The 13,689-nt window shown below is 48.1% G+C and overlaps 1 protein-coding gene across 10 annotated transcripts in view; it reads left to right on the forward strand.

Moving 5' to 3' along the window:
- The first annotated feature begins 282 nt into the window (after positions 1–282).
- MAGI2 (membrane associated guanylate kinase, WW and PDZ domain containing 2) overlaps positions 283–13,689 on the forward strand; it is a 1,548,202-nt gene continuing 1,534,795 nt past the window's right edge. For 9 of the 10 annotated variants that reach the window (XM_029615849.1, XM_029615851.1, XM_029615853.1 and 6 more), the window contains exon 1: positions 283–1,312. In XM_029615849.1, the coding sequence (XP_029471709.1) occupies positions 1,015–1,312 (298 nt within the window). In that variant the 5' untranslated portion in view covers positions 283–1,014. The remainder of the gene's footprint in view (positions 1,313–13,689) is intronic. The other variant, XM_029615858.1, reaches the window with a different exon arrangement.

Consider the following 13,689-nt stretch of genomic DNA (forward strand, 5'->3'; position numbering starts at 1 on the left):
TAACAGTTCATATCAACTGATTCCCGCCCTCAATTGTTGCTTGTCCCTTACAGTTGCCCGACAGGCCTGCCTCTTGCTCTGTCGGGAGAGCTCCAGGAGAGCTTGTGCTGTAAAACGAAAGTGGTACCGTATAAGCAAGCATGAGGCGAGCTCACAAAAAACCCCCTAAAACATCCTAACAAAAACTCCTAGCTGCTGCAGCAGTGCTTCTGGGGACAGCCCTTTTAGCGAGAAGAAATAAAAAGGGAGCTGTTCCCCAGGCAAGGGAAAAGGCGGTTCCCACCCCCCTTACCCCGGGAAGGGGCTGGTAAACCACAACTTTGCCGTTCTCGTCTTCTCTGCAGAGCTGGAGAATGCAGGGATCTCTGGATTCTGCAGCCGCTGGGACGGATTCAGGCTGGAGATTTCCTGTTCCAGGTCAGCCGCTGAGAAGGATGAATGAGGCTGGGCTGATTCCTGAGGGTCCTCAGATTAAAAAGTCCCTCCGCTCCCGCTCTGCAGAGGCTTGCAGGGACGTCCAGCTCCGGGGCACTGGTCAGATTCCGCTTTTTATCCCGAGTCTTTCCAGCAGCTCTTTGTAGTCCTGCGGCAGTCAGAGCATGCGCAGAGCTCCCCAGCTGAGGTCAGGCTGGTGGGGAGGGGGGGGAGCGAGCAGCCAGCCCCCAACCTCCCTCCCCATGCCTTCCCCTTCCCCCGCCGCCAGTTACTGTACAAACGCCACTCCAGCTGCTGCAGCTACCACATGGATACCTACTGAGGCGCAGCCCATGCACAGATTTTTATTTTTTTTTATCTTGTATGCAACTGCTCAGCCAGACCGCCACAGAGAGACTTGCCTGACAAGCGGAGCACCCCCTCCCCTCCCCCCGCCAGCTCCAGCACCGCTTCCTGCCTTCCCCGGGTCGCGCGCAGGGTTGGGGGGGGGGCTGTCGCCAAGCCGTGGTGGCAACTGCACGGGACGAGCGCAGCGGGAAAGCCACGGGCCGCCCCCCCTCCCCTCACAGCCCCACGGCGATGTCCAAGAGCCTGAAGAAGAAAAGCCACTGGACCAGCAAAGTCCACGAGAGCGTCATTGACAGGAACGCCGACGGGGAGCTGGGCTTCGAGCTGAAGGGGGGCGCGGAGAACGGGCAGTTCCCGTACCTGGGGGAGGTGAGAGCCGGCAAGGTGGCCTACCAGGATGGCAGGCTGGTCCCCGAGGAGCTGCTGCTGGAGGTGAACGAGACCCCCGTGGCCGGGCTCACCACCCGCGACGTGCTGGCCGTGATCAAGCACTGCAAAGATCCCATCAGGTTCAAGTGTGTCAAGCAAGGTAAGAGGCTCCGTCCTGCAGCGCCTTCCGCGCCCGCTGCCTGGCAGCTGCGGGGAGAGGCTGCGCGGGGAAAAATCCACACCATTCCTTCCTTTGGAAAAGGGGGCTGGGGGTGGGAGACCGCTGAGAAGTAACTTAAGAGATGTCTTCCCCCCATCCCCCATCCTTGCATCATATAAGAGTCTCGCAAAGTTTTGGGTTTTTTGTTTTTACTGTTTTGTTGGGGGGGGGGAGGAGGAGAGGCGTGTAACGGCCGTGCAGGGATGGAGGGGAATTTAATGTGCGTCAGTGAAAGGCTCTGATGCCGGAGGCGGCAGCTAACGGTGCGGAAGGAGCTGAAAGTTTGGGGGATACGGGCAACGGCATCACCAGCCGGAGGAAGAACGAATGGCCGGGGGGAGGCAGGAGGGAAGTGGCATTCCTGCTCCTCACAAAGTAGCCACGACACCCCCGACGGGTGCAGCAGGATTGGGGAGGGGGGAAGCCCCTTCCCACAGGCGCAGAAAGAAAACAACAAAAGGGAAAATGTCAGCGTTAACAGGCACCAAGTAACTTTTCTGAAAGTTTGGAATGTGGAAACGGGCTGCGGTCTGATTTCTGGGGGGGGGGGGTGTGTGTGCATGCACAACATGAAATGCAGCAAGTGCCAGAACCAGGCTTTTGTCAGCTGGGAAAGTAATGAGGAGGTGAAGCAATAGTTTTCTTTTTCTTTCTCTCTCTCTCTCACTTTTTTTTGCAAGACAAAATATTTGAGATTCTTCTGTTGGTCGTAAAGAAGGCTAGAGACTGCAACAAGGCACCCAGTCCAGTCCTGCGCCCTGAGCAGTGCTGCTCAAGCGAATTGCTGTACAGGTTGCAGGATGCCTTGTCTGGCTGGAACAGTGGAGAAAGGCTGTGTCAGTGAGAGCAGTGCTCAGTGCGGCGGTCTCATGACCTCCCCTCGGTACTGGCCTGGGAGCTTCCCGGCCTGGCCTGATGTCACTTTGCAGAGAGGCACGCGGATGCCAAGGGACGGCGGCTGCAAACCCCAGGCATTCATTCCGCTCCAGCAAAATTACTAACAGGGCTGAAAAAAGTTTAAGGCCATGCTCGCAGGGTAACGCTTTCTGAGCTCAGAAAGTGAAGGAGAGCACTGTGTTGACTCGATGGCCCTTGTAATCAGCGGGTACCACAGAGAGTAAATGGGTTTATCAGGATGCTGCTGGTGAGGACAGTGGGACCAACTTAGTTTTTTTTGCAGTAACTGTGAGCACCAGGGAGAAGGAGGTTGCAGCTATAGTGCATTTGAAATGTAATTATAGAGGCTAGGCGTGTATGCCACAGGATTTAAACCTCTTGGTTTGCTAATGGCACCAGGTTGCTTACATTTATTTTAGAGAACCAACTGTAAAATAATATGATCAGACATTATGATTAACACTGAGCGCGTTTTTGCTTTGTGGTTTTATATTCGTTATGTTTGGTTTAGTATGTTTTGGATAGAGTTGGACCTTCTCTTGACTTGTATGTAGTTTAAAAATGGAAAGTCTTCTATTTGTGGGTTACAGAAAGGGTAACAGAATAAATTAAAAAAAAAATATTGGGCTTCCAAATGAATCACTGACAAAGTTGACTTATTTCACTGGCCTTTGAACACCTTTTTACCAGTAAATTGCAAAGCTATATGAAAACGTATGTTTGCCATTTTAACAAATTGGTATCATATCATGTTTTGTATAGAATAAGGAGTAGTAACTTAAGTCACCAATGTAATGATTAAACAGAGAACCAAAAAGTTTAATTACAAATATGCTTTGACCTCTAGCCATCAGCGAGAGGGAACAGGAAAAAATCCAGGAAAAACTAAAACCAAACACTTGCTTAAGCAATATCCTAAAAAAGTATTACAATGCCAGCAATAGCGAAACAAGATAAAGTGCATCACGCAGATTTTAATAATTTAAAAAAAACATCGCTTAAGCAAGCACATGGTTTTTGAATCTGGTATCCCTACTGACGACACTGCTGGGCATTGAACCCTTCTCCACCCCAGTCACCATGGACTCTGTGCATCTCTGGGTGTTTCCTCGCCCAAGTGCCGGGAGATTCGGCGGCAGCTTGTCTGTCCTTGCGGCAGATCGTGACAGGGTTCGCTGGGGAACTGTACGGTGGTGGTTCTGATTTCTTCTACAAGCAGAGTTTCAGCAGCCTGCACTTTCGGGTCCTGTTCTGGTGTTTATTCTGCAGTTGCAGGCAGTTCCTTTCTGGAGATAGCTTTGCCTTTGCAGGACCGATGTCCTTCTGAGGCGGCCATAACCTTTTATTTTTGTCAGCAGCCTTTCAGCCACTGTTAAAGGTCCTGGCTGTGCTCTCAGGGACTTTTGAGAGAGCTTTGGGCATGTGTGCCGTGGTTTCTGTTTGTTTGTTTTTTTTTTCCCCTCTTTTCCGCAGGAAGAAATCGGCAAGGCTTTTCTGCCCTGGCATTAAATGCCCTACCTAACCCAGCCCCGCCTCTGGTCTGCAGCTGGCCAGCAGCCAGGCATAGCATTCCTTCTCAAAGGGGGAGGGCGCTGGGTGGGATATCCCAGGGGCAGTGTATATCCTGGCTGCCTTCCCAGAAGTGCCTTTGCCTTCAATATCTGCCAGCCTTCAACAATAAAAAAATATTCTTATGTAACTTTGGTTAAATAAGGCCAAATGTATGGAACCAGCTTACAGACTAACAAGTAAAAGCAAGCACGTATATTGTAGTATTCCACGAGGAATGCAGGCTGGTAATATAATGGCACGACGCCGAGGATCGTTGTCATCTTCTCTACTTTCAGCAACTTACTGCTTAGTCCTGCTTTAGGCTTCCGGGGAGGAGGCAGGCCTCTTCAGCCTTAGGTAAGGCTCTGCATGTGGCGTTCCCCCACTGGAGAAAGACCTTCGCTCTCTCTCCCACCCCATATTTACTTGCAAGGCCTCTGTTTTCCAGCCTTAAGCCTCTCTGGCCTCTTCGCTGTCGGTGATAGAGAACAGCTTATTCTCTCATCCGCTGCCCTCTGTAGAAATATTAGGCGCGATGCCAGCTGATGGTTATATTTATGCCGGGCGAAGGCCTCCAGCGCCAAATTTTCATGGGCGCCGAAGCGCCGCCACTGCCCTGCCACCGAGCCGGGCCTACAGCCGCACCACTGTCCTCCGTTCCAGCACCGGCTCCCGCCGCAGCAGCAGCAACCTCAGGAGGGGGGGGGAGGGGGGGGGGGAATTCACCAGAGGCCCTGCAGCACTCCCCACCTCTTGCCCCTTGTTTCTGTGGTAATAAGCCCATGGGGGGGGGGAGGAGGAGGAGGAGGAGTAGGCAGGGCGCTCCAGGACGTCTTGCGTGTGCGAGGGATCGCGGCCTTCGTGCTGCTGCTGCTGAGGTCGGTGCCGGTTTGGAGGGGCAGCCACGGCGATGATTCCAAGGTGAGGGGGGTGGGGGGTGGGGACGCTGGGAGAGGGGAGGGACGTGGACAAGGGCATTTGGGGGTTGGGTGGGGGAAGACCCAATTCCACTCCCCCCATTGCCTGTGGGCCGCCTGCGATGGCAAAAGCCAGCCCCTGATTTACACCGGCGGCTGCTTTGGGGAGGGGGGAGCTGTACGACACGCGGACGTAAAAGGACAGGCAGGAGCCATAACCAAGAGAGAGTGCCCAGCACCGAACGGTGACCGTTCCGTTCCACTAGAGTAGTGGTCCTCAACCCTGTCCTGGGACCCCCCCCCCCCCAGCCAGTCGGGTTTTCATGATATCCACAATGAATATGCATGAGAGAAAATTTGCATACACTGGGGTCCCCAGGACTAGAGCATGCCCTGCTGCAGACGTGACATCCTCTGCGATCAGCACGTGAAGCACCAGGCGTGGACGCAGACGTTCAAGGATGATATTTCCCTGCCCCTCCCCCCCCCCCCCCCCCCCCCCCCCCACCCCCCCCCCCCCCGCTTTCTTGCCAAATGGACATGTTTTAACTGATTCTTATAACAAACTCAGTGGCTGGCTAAGTGGGCAGGCTACCCAGTGTTCATGGAGTTCAGCCTTTGAAAGCCCAATAATCCTCTCTGTACCTGGTAAAAAGGGGAGAGGCAGGCAAATTAAATAACTAGAGCTGCCAATATGTCTGCATCTAAAGTAAGCGGTATATATTTAGGGGTAGATTTTCAAAGACACGCACTGGCGTGCATGTGCGTGCGCTCTACCTGGCGCGCACACATGGACGCCTGATTTTATAGCAGGTGCGCGCAGGTGCGCGCATGTTATAAAAACGGCGGGTGGCGCGCGCAAGGGGGTGCACAGTTGTGCACACCAACGCCCGCGGCCTTCACCCGTTCCCTCATAAGCCTCTCTGATTTCGGAGCGGCCTGTGAGGGCACTTCCCTTCCCCCTAATCTAACCTTCCCACCCTTTCCCCTAACCTGTCCCCCCCAGCCCTATCCTAAACCCCTCTGACTTTTATTTTACCTTCTGCACCTGCCTCCGGGCAGGCGTAGGTTGCGCGCACTGGCAGCCTGCCGGCACGCGATCCCCCGGCACGGCAGCAAAAGGCCGCTGTGCCGGGAGCCTCTGTCCTCGCCCCGGACTGCCCCCTCCCGCCCCTTTTTCGAAGCCCCGGGACTTTACGTGCATCGCCGGGCCTTTATAAAATAGGCCCGGTGCGCGTAACCCCTTCTATGCGCGTAAAGCTTTGAAAGTCCGGTCCTTAGTTTAGTACCGTGCACACTAGAAACATAGAAACATAGAAATGACGGCAGAAGAAGACCAAACGGCCCATCCAGTCTGCCCAGCAAGCTTCACATTTTTTTCTCATACTTATCTGTTTCTCTTAGCTCTTTGGTTCTATTTCCCTTCCACCCCCACCATTAATGTAGAGAGCAGTGATGGAGCTGCAACCAAGTGAAATATCAAGCTTGATTAGTTATGGGTAGTAGGGGAAGTAACCGCCGCAATAAGCAAGCTACACCCATGCTTATTTGTTTTACCCAGACTGTGTTGTTCAGCCCTTATTGGTTGTTTTTCTTCTCCCCTGCTGTTGAAGCAGGGAGCTATGCTGGATATGTTTGTAGTATCAGTTTTTCTTCTCCCCTGCCGTTGAAGCAGAGAGCTATGCTGGATATGCGTGAAGTATCAGTTTTTCTTCTCCCCTGCCGTTGAAGCAGGATATGCATTGAAAGTGAAGTATCAGGCTTATTTGGTTTGGGTAGTAACCGCCGTAACAAGCCAGCTACTCCCCGCTTTGTGAGTGCGAATCCTTTTTTCTTCTCCCCTGCTGTTGAAGCAGAGAGCTATGCTGGATATGCGTGAAGTATCAGTTTTTTCTTCTCCCCTGCCGTTGAAGCAGAGAGCTATGCTGGATATGCGTGAAGTATCAGTTTTTCTTCTCCCCTGCCGTTGAAGCAGAGAGCTATGCTGGATATGCGTGAAGTATCAGTTTTTCTTCTCCCCTGCCGTTGAAGCAGAGAGCTATGCTGGATATGCGTGAAGTATCAGGTTTTCTTCTCCCCTGCCGTTTGAAGCAGGGAGCTATGCTGGATATGCGTGAAGTATCAGTTTTTCTTCTCCCCTGCCGTTGAAGCAGAGAGCTATGCTGGATATGCATTGAAAGTGAAGTATCAGGCTTATTTGGTTGGGGTAGTAACCGCCGTAACAAGCCAGCTACTCCCCACTTTGTGAGTGCAAATCCTTTTTTCCACATTTCCTCTTGCTGTTGTAGCTTAGAGCGATGTTGGAGTCACAGTAACCATGTGTATGTTTATTGAATAAGGGTATTGTCTCCAGGCAGTAGCCGTCATTCTGGCTAGCCACCCACTCTTTATTGACGGCCTCTTGATTTTATGGATCCACAGTGTTTATCCCACGCCCCTTTGAAGTCCTTCACAGTTCTGGTCTTCACCACTTCCTCCGGAAGGGCATTCCAGGCATCCACCACCCTCTCCGTGAAGAAATACTTCCTGACATTGGTTCTGAATCTTCCTCCCTGGAGCTTCAAATCGTGACCCCTGGTTCTGCTGATTTTTTTCCTATGGAAAAGGTTTGTCGTTGTCTTTGGATCATTAAACCTTTCAAGTATCTGAAAGTCTGTATCATATCACCTCTGCTCCTCCTTTCCTCCAGGGTGTACATATTTAGATTCTTCAATCTCTCCTCATAAGTCATTTGATGAAGACCTTCCACCTTTTTGGTCACCCTTCTCTGGACCGCCTCCATCTTGTCTCTGTCTCTTCGGAGATACGGTCTCCAGAACTGAACACAATACTCCAGGTGAGGTCTCACCAAGGACCTGTACAAGGGGATAATCACTTCCCTTTTCTTACTCGATATTCCTCTCTCTATGCAGCCCAGCATTCTTCTGGCTTTAGCTATCGCCTTGTCCACATTGTTTCGCTGACTTCAGATCATTAGACACCATCACCCCAAGGTCTCTCTCCTGCTCCGTGCACATCAGCCTTTCTCCCCCCATCGAATACAGTTCATTCGGATTTCCATTCCCCATATGATGACTTTGCACTTCTTGGCATTGAATGTCAGCTGCCATGTCTTCGACCACTCTTCCATCTTCCTTAAATCCCGTCTCATTCTCTCCACTCCTTCCGGCGAGTCCACTCTGTTGCAGATCTTAGTGTCATCCGCAAAAAGACATACCTTACCTTCTATCCCTTCCGCAATGTCGCTCACAAAGATATTGAAAAGGACCGGTCCCAACACCGATCCCTGCGGTACACCGCTTAAAACCGCTCTCTCTTCAGAGAGAGTTCCATTTACCATCACACATTGTCTTCTGTCCGTCAACCAGTTTGCAATCCAGGCCACCACTGTAAGCTGAAGGTCCCTACTTCTGAATCTTCAAAGGTTTTCAGTATAAAATTCCCAAAAGCCGTACAAAACATCCACTACAGAATTGCTAGCTATTCAGATTATTACAGTCTTGTGCTCAGACATGGCAAAGGTGGTTGCTGGAGGGAACTACCGTATGTGGTGATCTTATATGCTCTTATGCTCGAGATGGAGAAGTACAAAGAAGGTGAAAAATATCAACAGGTCAACAATTGCATCTGCTAGTTCACTAATAGCATATTGCATTCTTTCATATATGTATCAATCAAAAATATTTTAAAATCCATGCATTAAACAAATCACAGATTCATTTCAAATACTTCAAAATAACCAAAAATAAAAATATATTTTATTAAATTAATACAAAAACTCAAGAAAATCAACAAAAACATAGAAGAGCCACCCAAGGCCTACTGAAGCAAGGACTCACAAGATTTTCCTATAGACAATCAGTGGTGGAAAGGAAGCAGAGGGTAGGAATTCTGCCTTCAGACGTTTCTTGGGAAATGGGCTTTTATGGTGAAGGGAGTGCCTTCTACCTAGATCCAACCATTGCACCCATTCACCTAAAGGCCAGGTATATACATTTTGCCCTACAGAGTAGAAGAGCAGCCTAGTGGTTAGAGCAGTGGGCTATGAACCAGGGAAGCCAGGATTCAAATCCCACTGCTGCACTTTGTGACCTTGGGCGAGTCACTTTACCCTCCATTGCCTCAGGTACAAACTTAGAGCCTGCGTCACTAAAGCATTTCTCCCGTCCTATGTCTATGGTGAATCGAGCCCCCCTGGGGACAGGAAAATAACCTACAGGTCAATTAATGAGCACCCATTTCCTAACCTGTAGCTGTGCACAGGTTAGAAAAACGGATGCTGGTAAGACTGAGCGTCCCTTTTTCCAAACCCACTGACAGCCACCTCTCCTGCCGAGGAGGCGCCAGGGGCGCACAGTTTCCCCCTAGTGCCTCCATTTTACCGCGGCAGCCCATTGAAATATAACGTTGGGCGCCCCGGAGAGGTTGATTGGCGAGCGTTAGGAGAGCGGGCACCAATATTGCATCGGCCTGGAAGTAAGCAAGTTAAAAGCCTTTCTGTAATCTTTTCTATTAGTAGTTGCTCTCGGACTGCTCCCTCTCTCTCTCTCTGGCAAAGCTCCGAGGGAGTTAAAACTAGCACTGCACTTCTATTAGCATTCTTGGAGGCTTTCTGAGTCACTGAAATTGTAACAAAATCTAAAAGTACAAGATTGATATCTCTGCTTATATGAAATGAATGGGCATCCGGTTAAGGAGTAGATAATTGTTAATTAAAAACTTACACACCCTAAAACAAAGTAACTAGAGCAAGGTGCATTGATTTATTTAGAAGAGGTAAATGAGCCAGGCATATCTCTAAGTATGGAAATACATTATTGGCAGCAGAGCAGAATAAGACAAATTTCAGGCCTGAGAATAGCCCATTTACTCAGTAATATCAAATTGGGGAAATATTGGGAGGAATAATAAAGGAGCACAACGGGGGATGGGACTGAGTTTAGCTCCCACTCTTTTCTTACCCGTGCAGTTACAACGGCCTGCAAAGCAGGAATGAAAAAGCCAGAGATTCAGTAATTGGTTAAAGAGTTGCAACGTGAAAAGAAGCTGTACCTTCTAAGAGAATTAAACAAAATCACCCACATGTTTCAGGAAGGGAACTGCCGTTCATGCATTGTTAAGGCTGAGTGCCTCTTGCATGCCTCTCAATGTAATTTTCTTGCAAATTAAAATTATTCTATTTTTTTTTGTCTGATTTTATTTACTGTGCAGGCAAAAAACATGATTCCATTCTCACTGAAGCTCAGCACCAGCTGTCCAGTATGTATGGACCCACCTGAGCCTTTATTACAGGAGCAGTGAATAAGAAGCCATTTAAAATAACAGAGCAAATCATTTTGACCTATGTCCCTGATAAAAATGTATTCCAAAAGTGACTGAATCTTTGTAAAGTTGCACACGAGGTATAGCAGCCTATTGCCATGGCCTCACATGGACTTCCTAGCAGGGGAAAATTATAGGTCTGAGTCTCCAAGAGACAAAAAGCAGGCACTCTCACCATCAGAGCTCTTTTACCATAGGCTTTGATTATAATAACCTAACCTATTGTTGCATATGATACAGAACAGCAGGGCCATGCTTAGCTTATTTTCGCTTTGGGTCATGCCTTTCTGCAGGGGAACCTGCACTCAACAATTTACAATATAGATCTAAGCATAGTACATCCTTAAATTAACATAATACATCAACACTTCATGAAATTAATATAAGCAAATCAGAATCAATTACAACAGTATAAAAATCCCTTGACCTCCCCGAAATCCCTTCTTTTACAAACTCTATACCAACCACAGAACCTCTTGAAAATAAAATGCACAAACACCATATACGGGTTTAAACTGAAGACCATGACGCAACCTCCTAAAAACATCTTACCTACATTCCCTCAGCAAAGTCTTTTGCTATGGGAAAGATGATTATGCAGCAGCTCTGTGTTGAAAGTTCACAGTTTGGATGCTCAAGAGTTAATTAAAAAAAAAAAAATGTTAAAGTCCTAATGTTATTCTAACTTGGTAAGTTGGCCCTATTAGTTATTCCCACGCGATTCAGTAAGCAAAATGTGCAGCCAAGCCGCACATTTTACTTTCAGAAATTAGCGCCTACCCAAAAGTAGGCGTTAATTTCTGCCGGCACTGGGAAAGTCTACAGAAAAGCAGTAAAAAACTGCTTTTCTGTACACCCTCCGACTTAATATCATAGCGATATTAAGTCCGAGGTCCCAAAAGTAAAAAAAATAATAAAAAATTAAAAAAAAATAAAAATTTAAAATCAGGGTTGAAAACTGGATGCTCAATTTTGCAGGCGTCCGGTTTCCGAACTTGTGGCTGTCAGTGGGTTTGAGAACTGACGCCGGCAAAATTGAGCGTCAGCTATCAAACTTGCTGACAGCCACTCCTCCTGTCAAAAAGGAGGCGCTAGTGTCCCTAGCGCCTCTTTTTACCGCGGGCCCTCATTTGAATACTGAATCGCGCGCACAGGAGAGCGGGCGCTCGCCCACTCTCCAGCGACTTTTACTGTTTCGGCCTGTGTGGCAGGATAAGACTGTGTAGGTAGAGGAGGGGAGGGCAGTTTTAGATTGTCCAAATTAATTAGCATTTCGATTGTCACCTTAGATCCTTTCGGCTTAAAAGGATTGAATTGCTTTTGTTTTTGTTCATGATTGCACGCTTTTTAAACCATGCACTGCTTGCTGGGCTGTTTCCCATTGCATCTAAATCATCTGTGTCTGAGAAGCATGGGCAGCGCTTACATAAATCCCTCCTTAAAGGCCCAGCATCTCTGAAAAGGCTCTTTCATCTTGTTGTTGACCAGCAGTGTGAAAACCCCCCCCCCCAAAGATTTCAACAAGCTGCTCACCTTCTTAACTAGCGGTCCTGAATCCTCAGCCTCCAACCTGCTGTAAAGACCTGCCACCGGTCTGTTCCTGGACTGAGCCATGGCAGCACGAGCTCCTCGCCACTTTTGACTCGTTCCAGGCAGTCCTTGATGTAAGGCGCTTCGAGTTACAGCATTTATAAATTCGCACGCATTAGCCGACTTGAAACACCTGCTTAGATTTAAAGACTCCCTGAGCATCTCCCAAGAGGCACACATTGGTGTGCTGATGATCACGAGGCCTGGCAAGGTGAGGTCAATAGGAACAGTACCAGGGACGTCTCCTCTGAGTAGTGACAGCGCCATGCCTTGGCATCTTTTTTTCAGAGAGAAAAAAAAGTAATGCTTTAAAACGTGTCTGTGCTTTCTACAGTAGTATATATTACTACATTCTGGATTATTTGGTGAAAATCAGGTATTGGGGTCTTATGCTGAAACTAATACCCCATTTATAAACATTGATCTTATAGGTCAGTTGGTGTCAATTTATAATGTTTCAACTTAAGACATGGTTTTCAGGAACCTGTTGGGTCTTAAGTCTGAGGACTTCCTGTATTTCTATTTATTTATTATTCAGGCTTGTATACCGCCTTCCCCCAAATGCTCAAGGTAGTCAATAAAACACGTAACATGAAATACAGAGCTGAAATACCTAAAATCAAATATAAAACAAACCAAACAATAAAACACTAAAAGTCATAACCCAGTCAAAATGATACAACGGGCAGGTACTGATCCATTGGACCCTTGTTCACCAGCTTTGGGGAGTCCTCAGATGGATAATCTCTTATTCCTCCTTTTTTTGTGAGTTGGTAATCGTAAGGAAAACCAAAAATTTCAAGAAAGTTTAAAAAAAAAAAAAAAAAAAGGAGCCCAGGGAAAGAAGCTGAACTAGGGAAGACAGAGCTACTTTTCTCCAAAATAAACCGCCCAGCAAGCTGAGTCGAATGCAAACTGAGTCTAACTATCTGATGCCGTCTTGCCCGCCACCGAGTGGCGGATGGTTCCTTCTTGGCCCCTCGTCCGGGAGCAGCTGAATCTGCCGCCTGTATGGCTGAGCCTGTGAACAATGCAGATGTGCTGCTGTCCTTGCCACCTCCTGAATTAATTTGACCTATTTTCTTATTGGGAAATTGTAATTTTTAGATTTGCAGGTTCTTTATCGTGTCCCCCTCTGCTTCAGAAATCAAAAACCGAGGCTGGAAACTGAATCACTCAATACTGAAACACGTAACAGTGTTTTTATAGTCCCGATAGATAACCTCTGACCCCCGGCAGCTATCCCCAAAATCTGGGGTGGAGCAAACTAGCGGGAAGCATAAACCAATCCCGGCTATGATTACTGAAATATGAAGGACATTACATTCTTCTAGCCAGCAATTTTAACAGATGTTGATTTAAACTTCTTTTACTGTCACAGTACGCACCTAACTTATTGTGGGCCAGGGGGAAAGGGGGCCAGAAACAAACCGTAAGTACATTAAAATCTAGGGTAATAGCCAAGGAGGTGAAAAAAAGCCTCTCTAAGACAAAGGTAAAGAACAGTCTGAATATCAGAACAGGAAAAATGTAATATATTCTTCAAATACACATCAAAACCTCAAGTCAGTGAAACTTTCGCAAATTCCCAACAGGTTTATAGTCCTGCCTAACTTAACTTCGAGGCTCCCTGTTTATTTTAGTTTAGTTTATTTATCTTAATATGCCACCTTTATCAAAAATCAAGGTGCATGTAACATGGAAGTCTGTTGTTGGCGCTAGTAGTCTTGACTTTAGCTAAAATACTTCATCAATATTGTGCAACAGCCAGGTATTTAACAGAGGGCATTTACTTTAAAGCTCACTCTAGAGGTACTGTGTTTATATATAGGGTTGCTAATTTTTCCACAGTCCATAACTGGACATCTTGAACCTGAGGCTCCCGGAGTAGGGTGGATGTCCTACCACATGCCCCTTCCAGCTCTCTTGCTCCTGGCTCCCCTGCGTGTATGGGACACCTCATCTGAGAGTCACGGGCAGCAGTCACGTATTCCCTGGACTGGCTCTGTCCCCGGTTCCTTCCCAGCCCTCCCTTCACTC

This window comes from Rhinatrema bivittatum, chromosome 9 (genome assembly GCF_901001135.1).
Source record: "Rhinatrema bivittatum chromosome 9, aRhiBiv1.1, whole genome shotgun sequence".
Taxonomy (NCBI): domain Eukaryota; kingdom Metazoa; phylum Chordata; class Amphibia; order Gymnophiona; family Rhinatrematidae; genus Rhinatrema; species Rhinatrema bivittatum.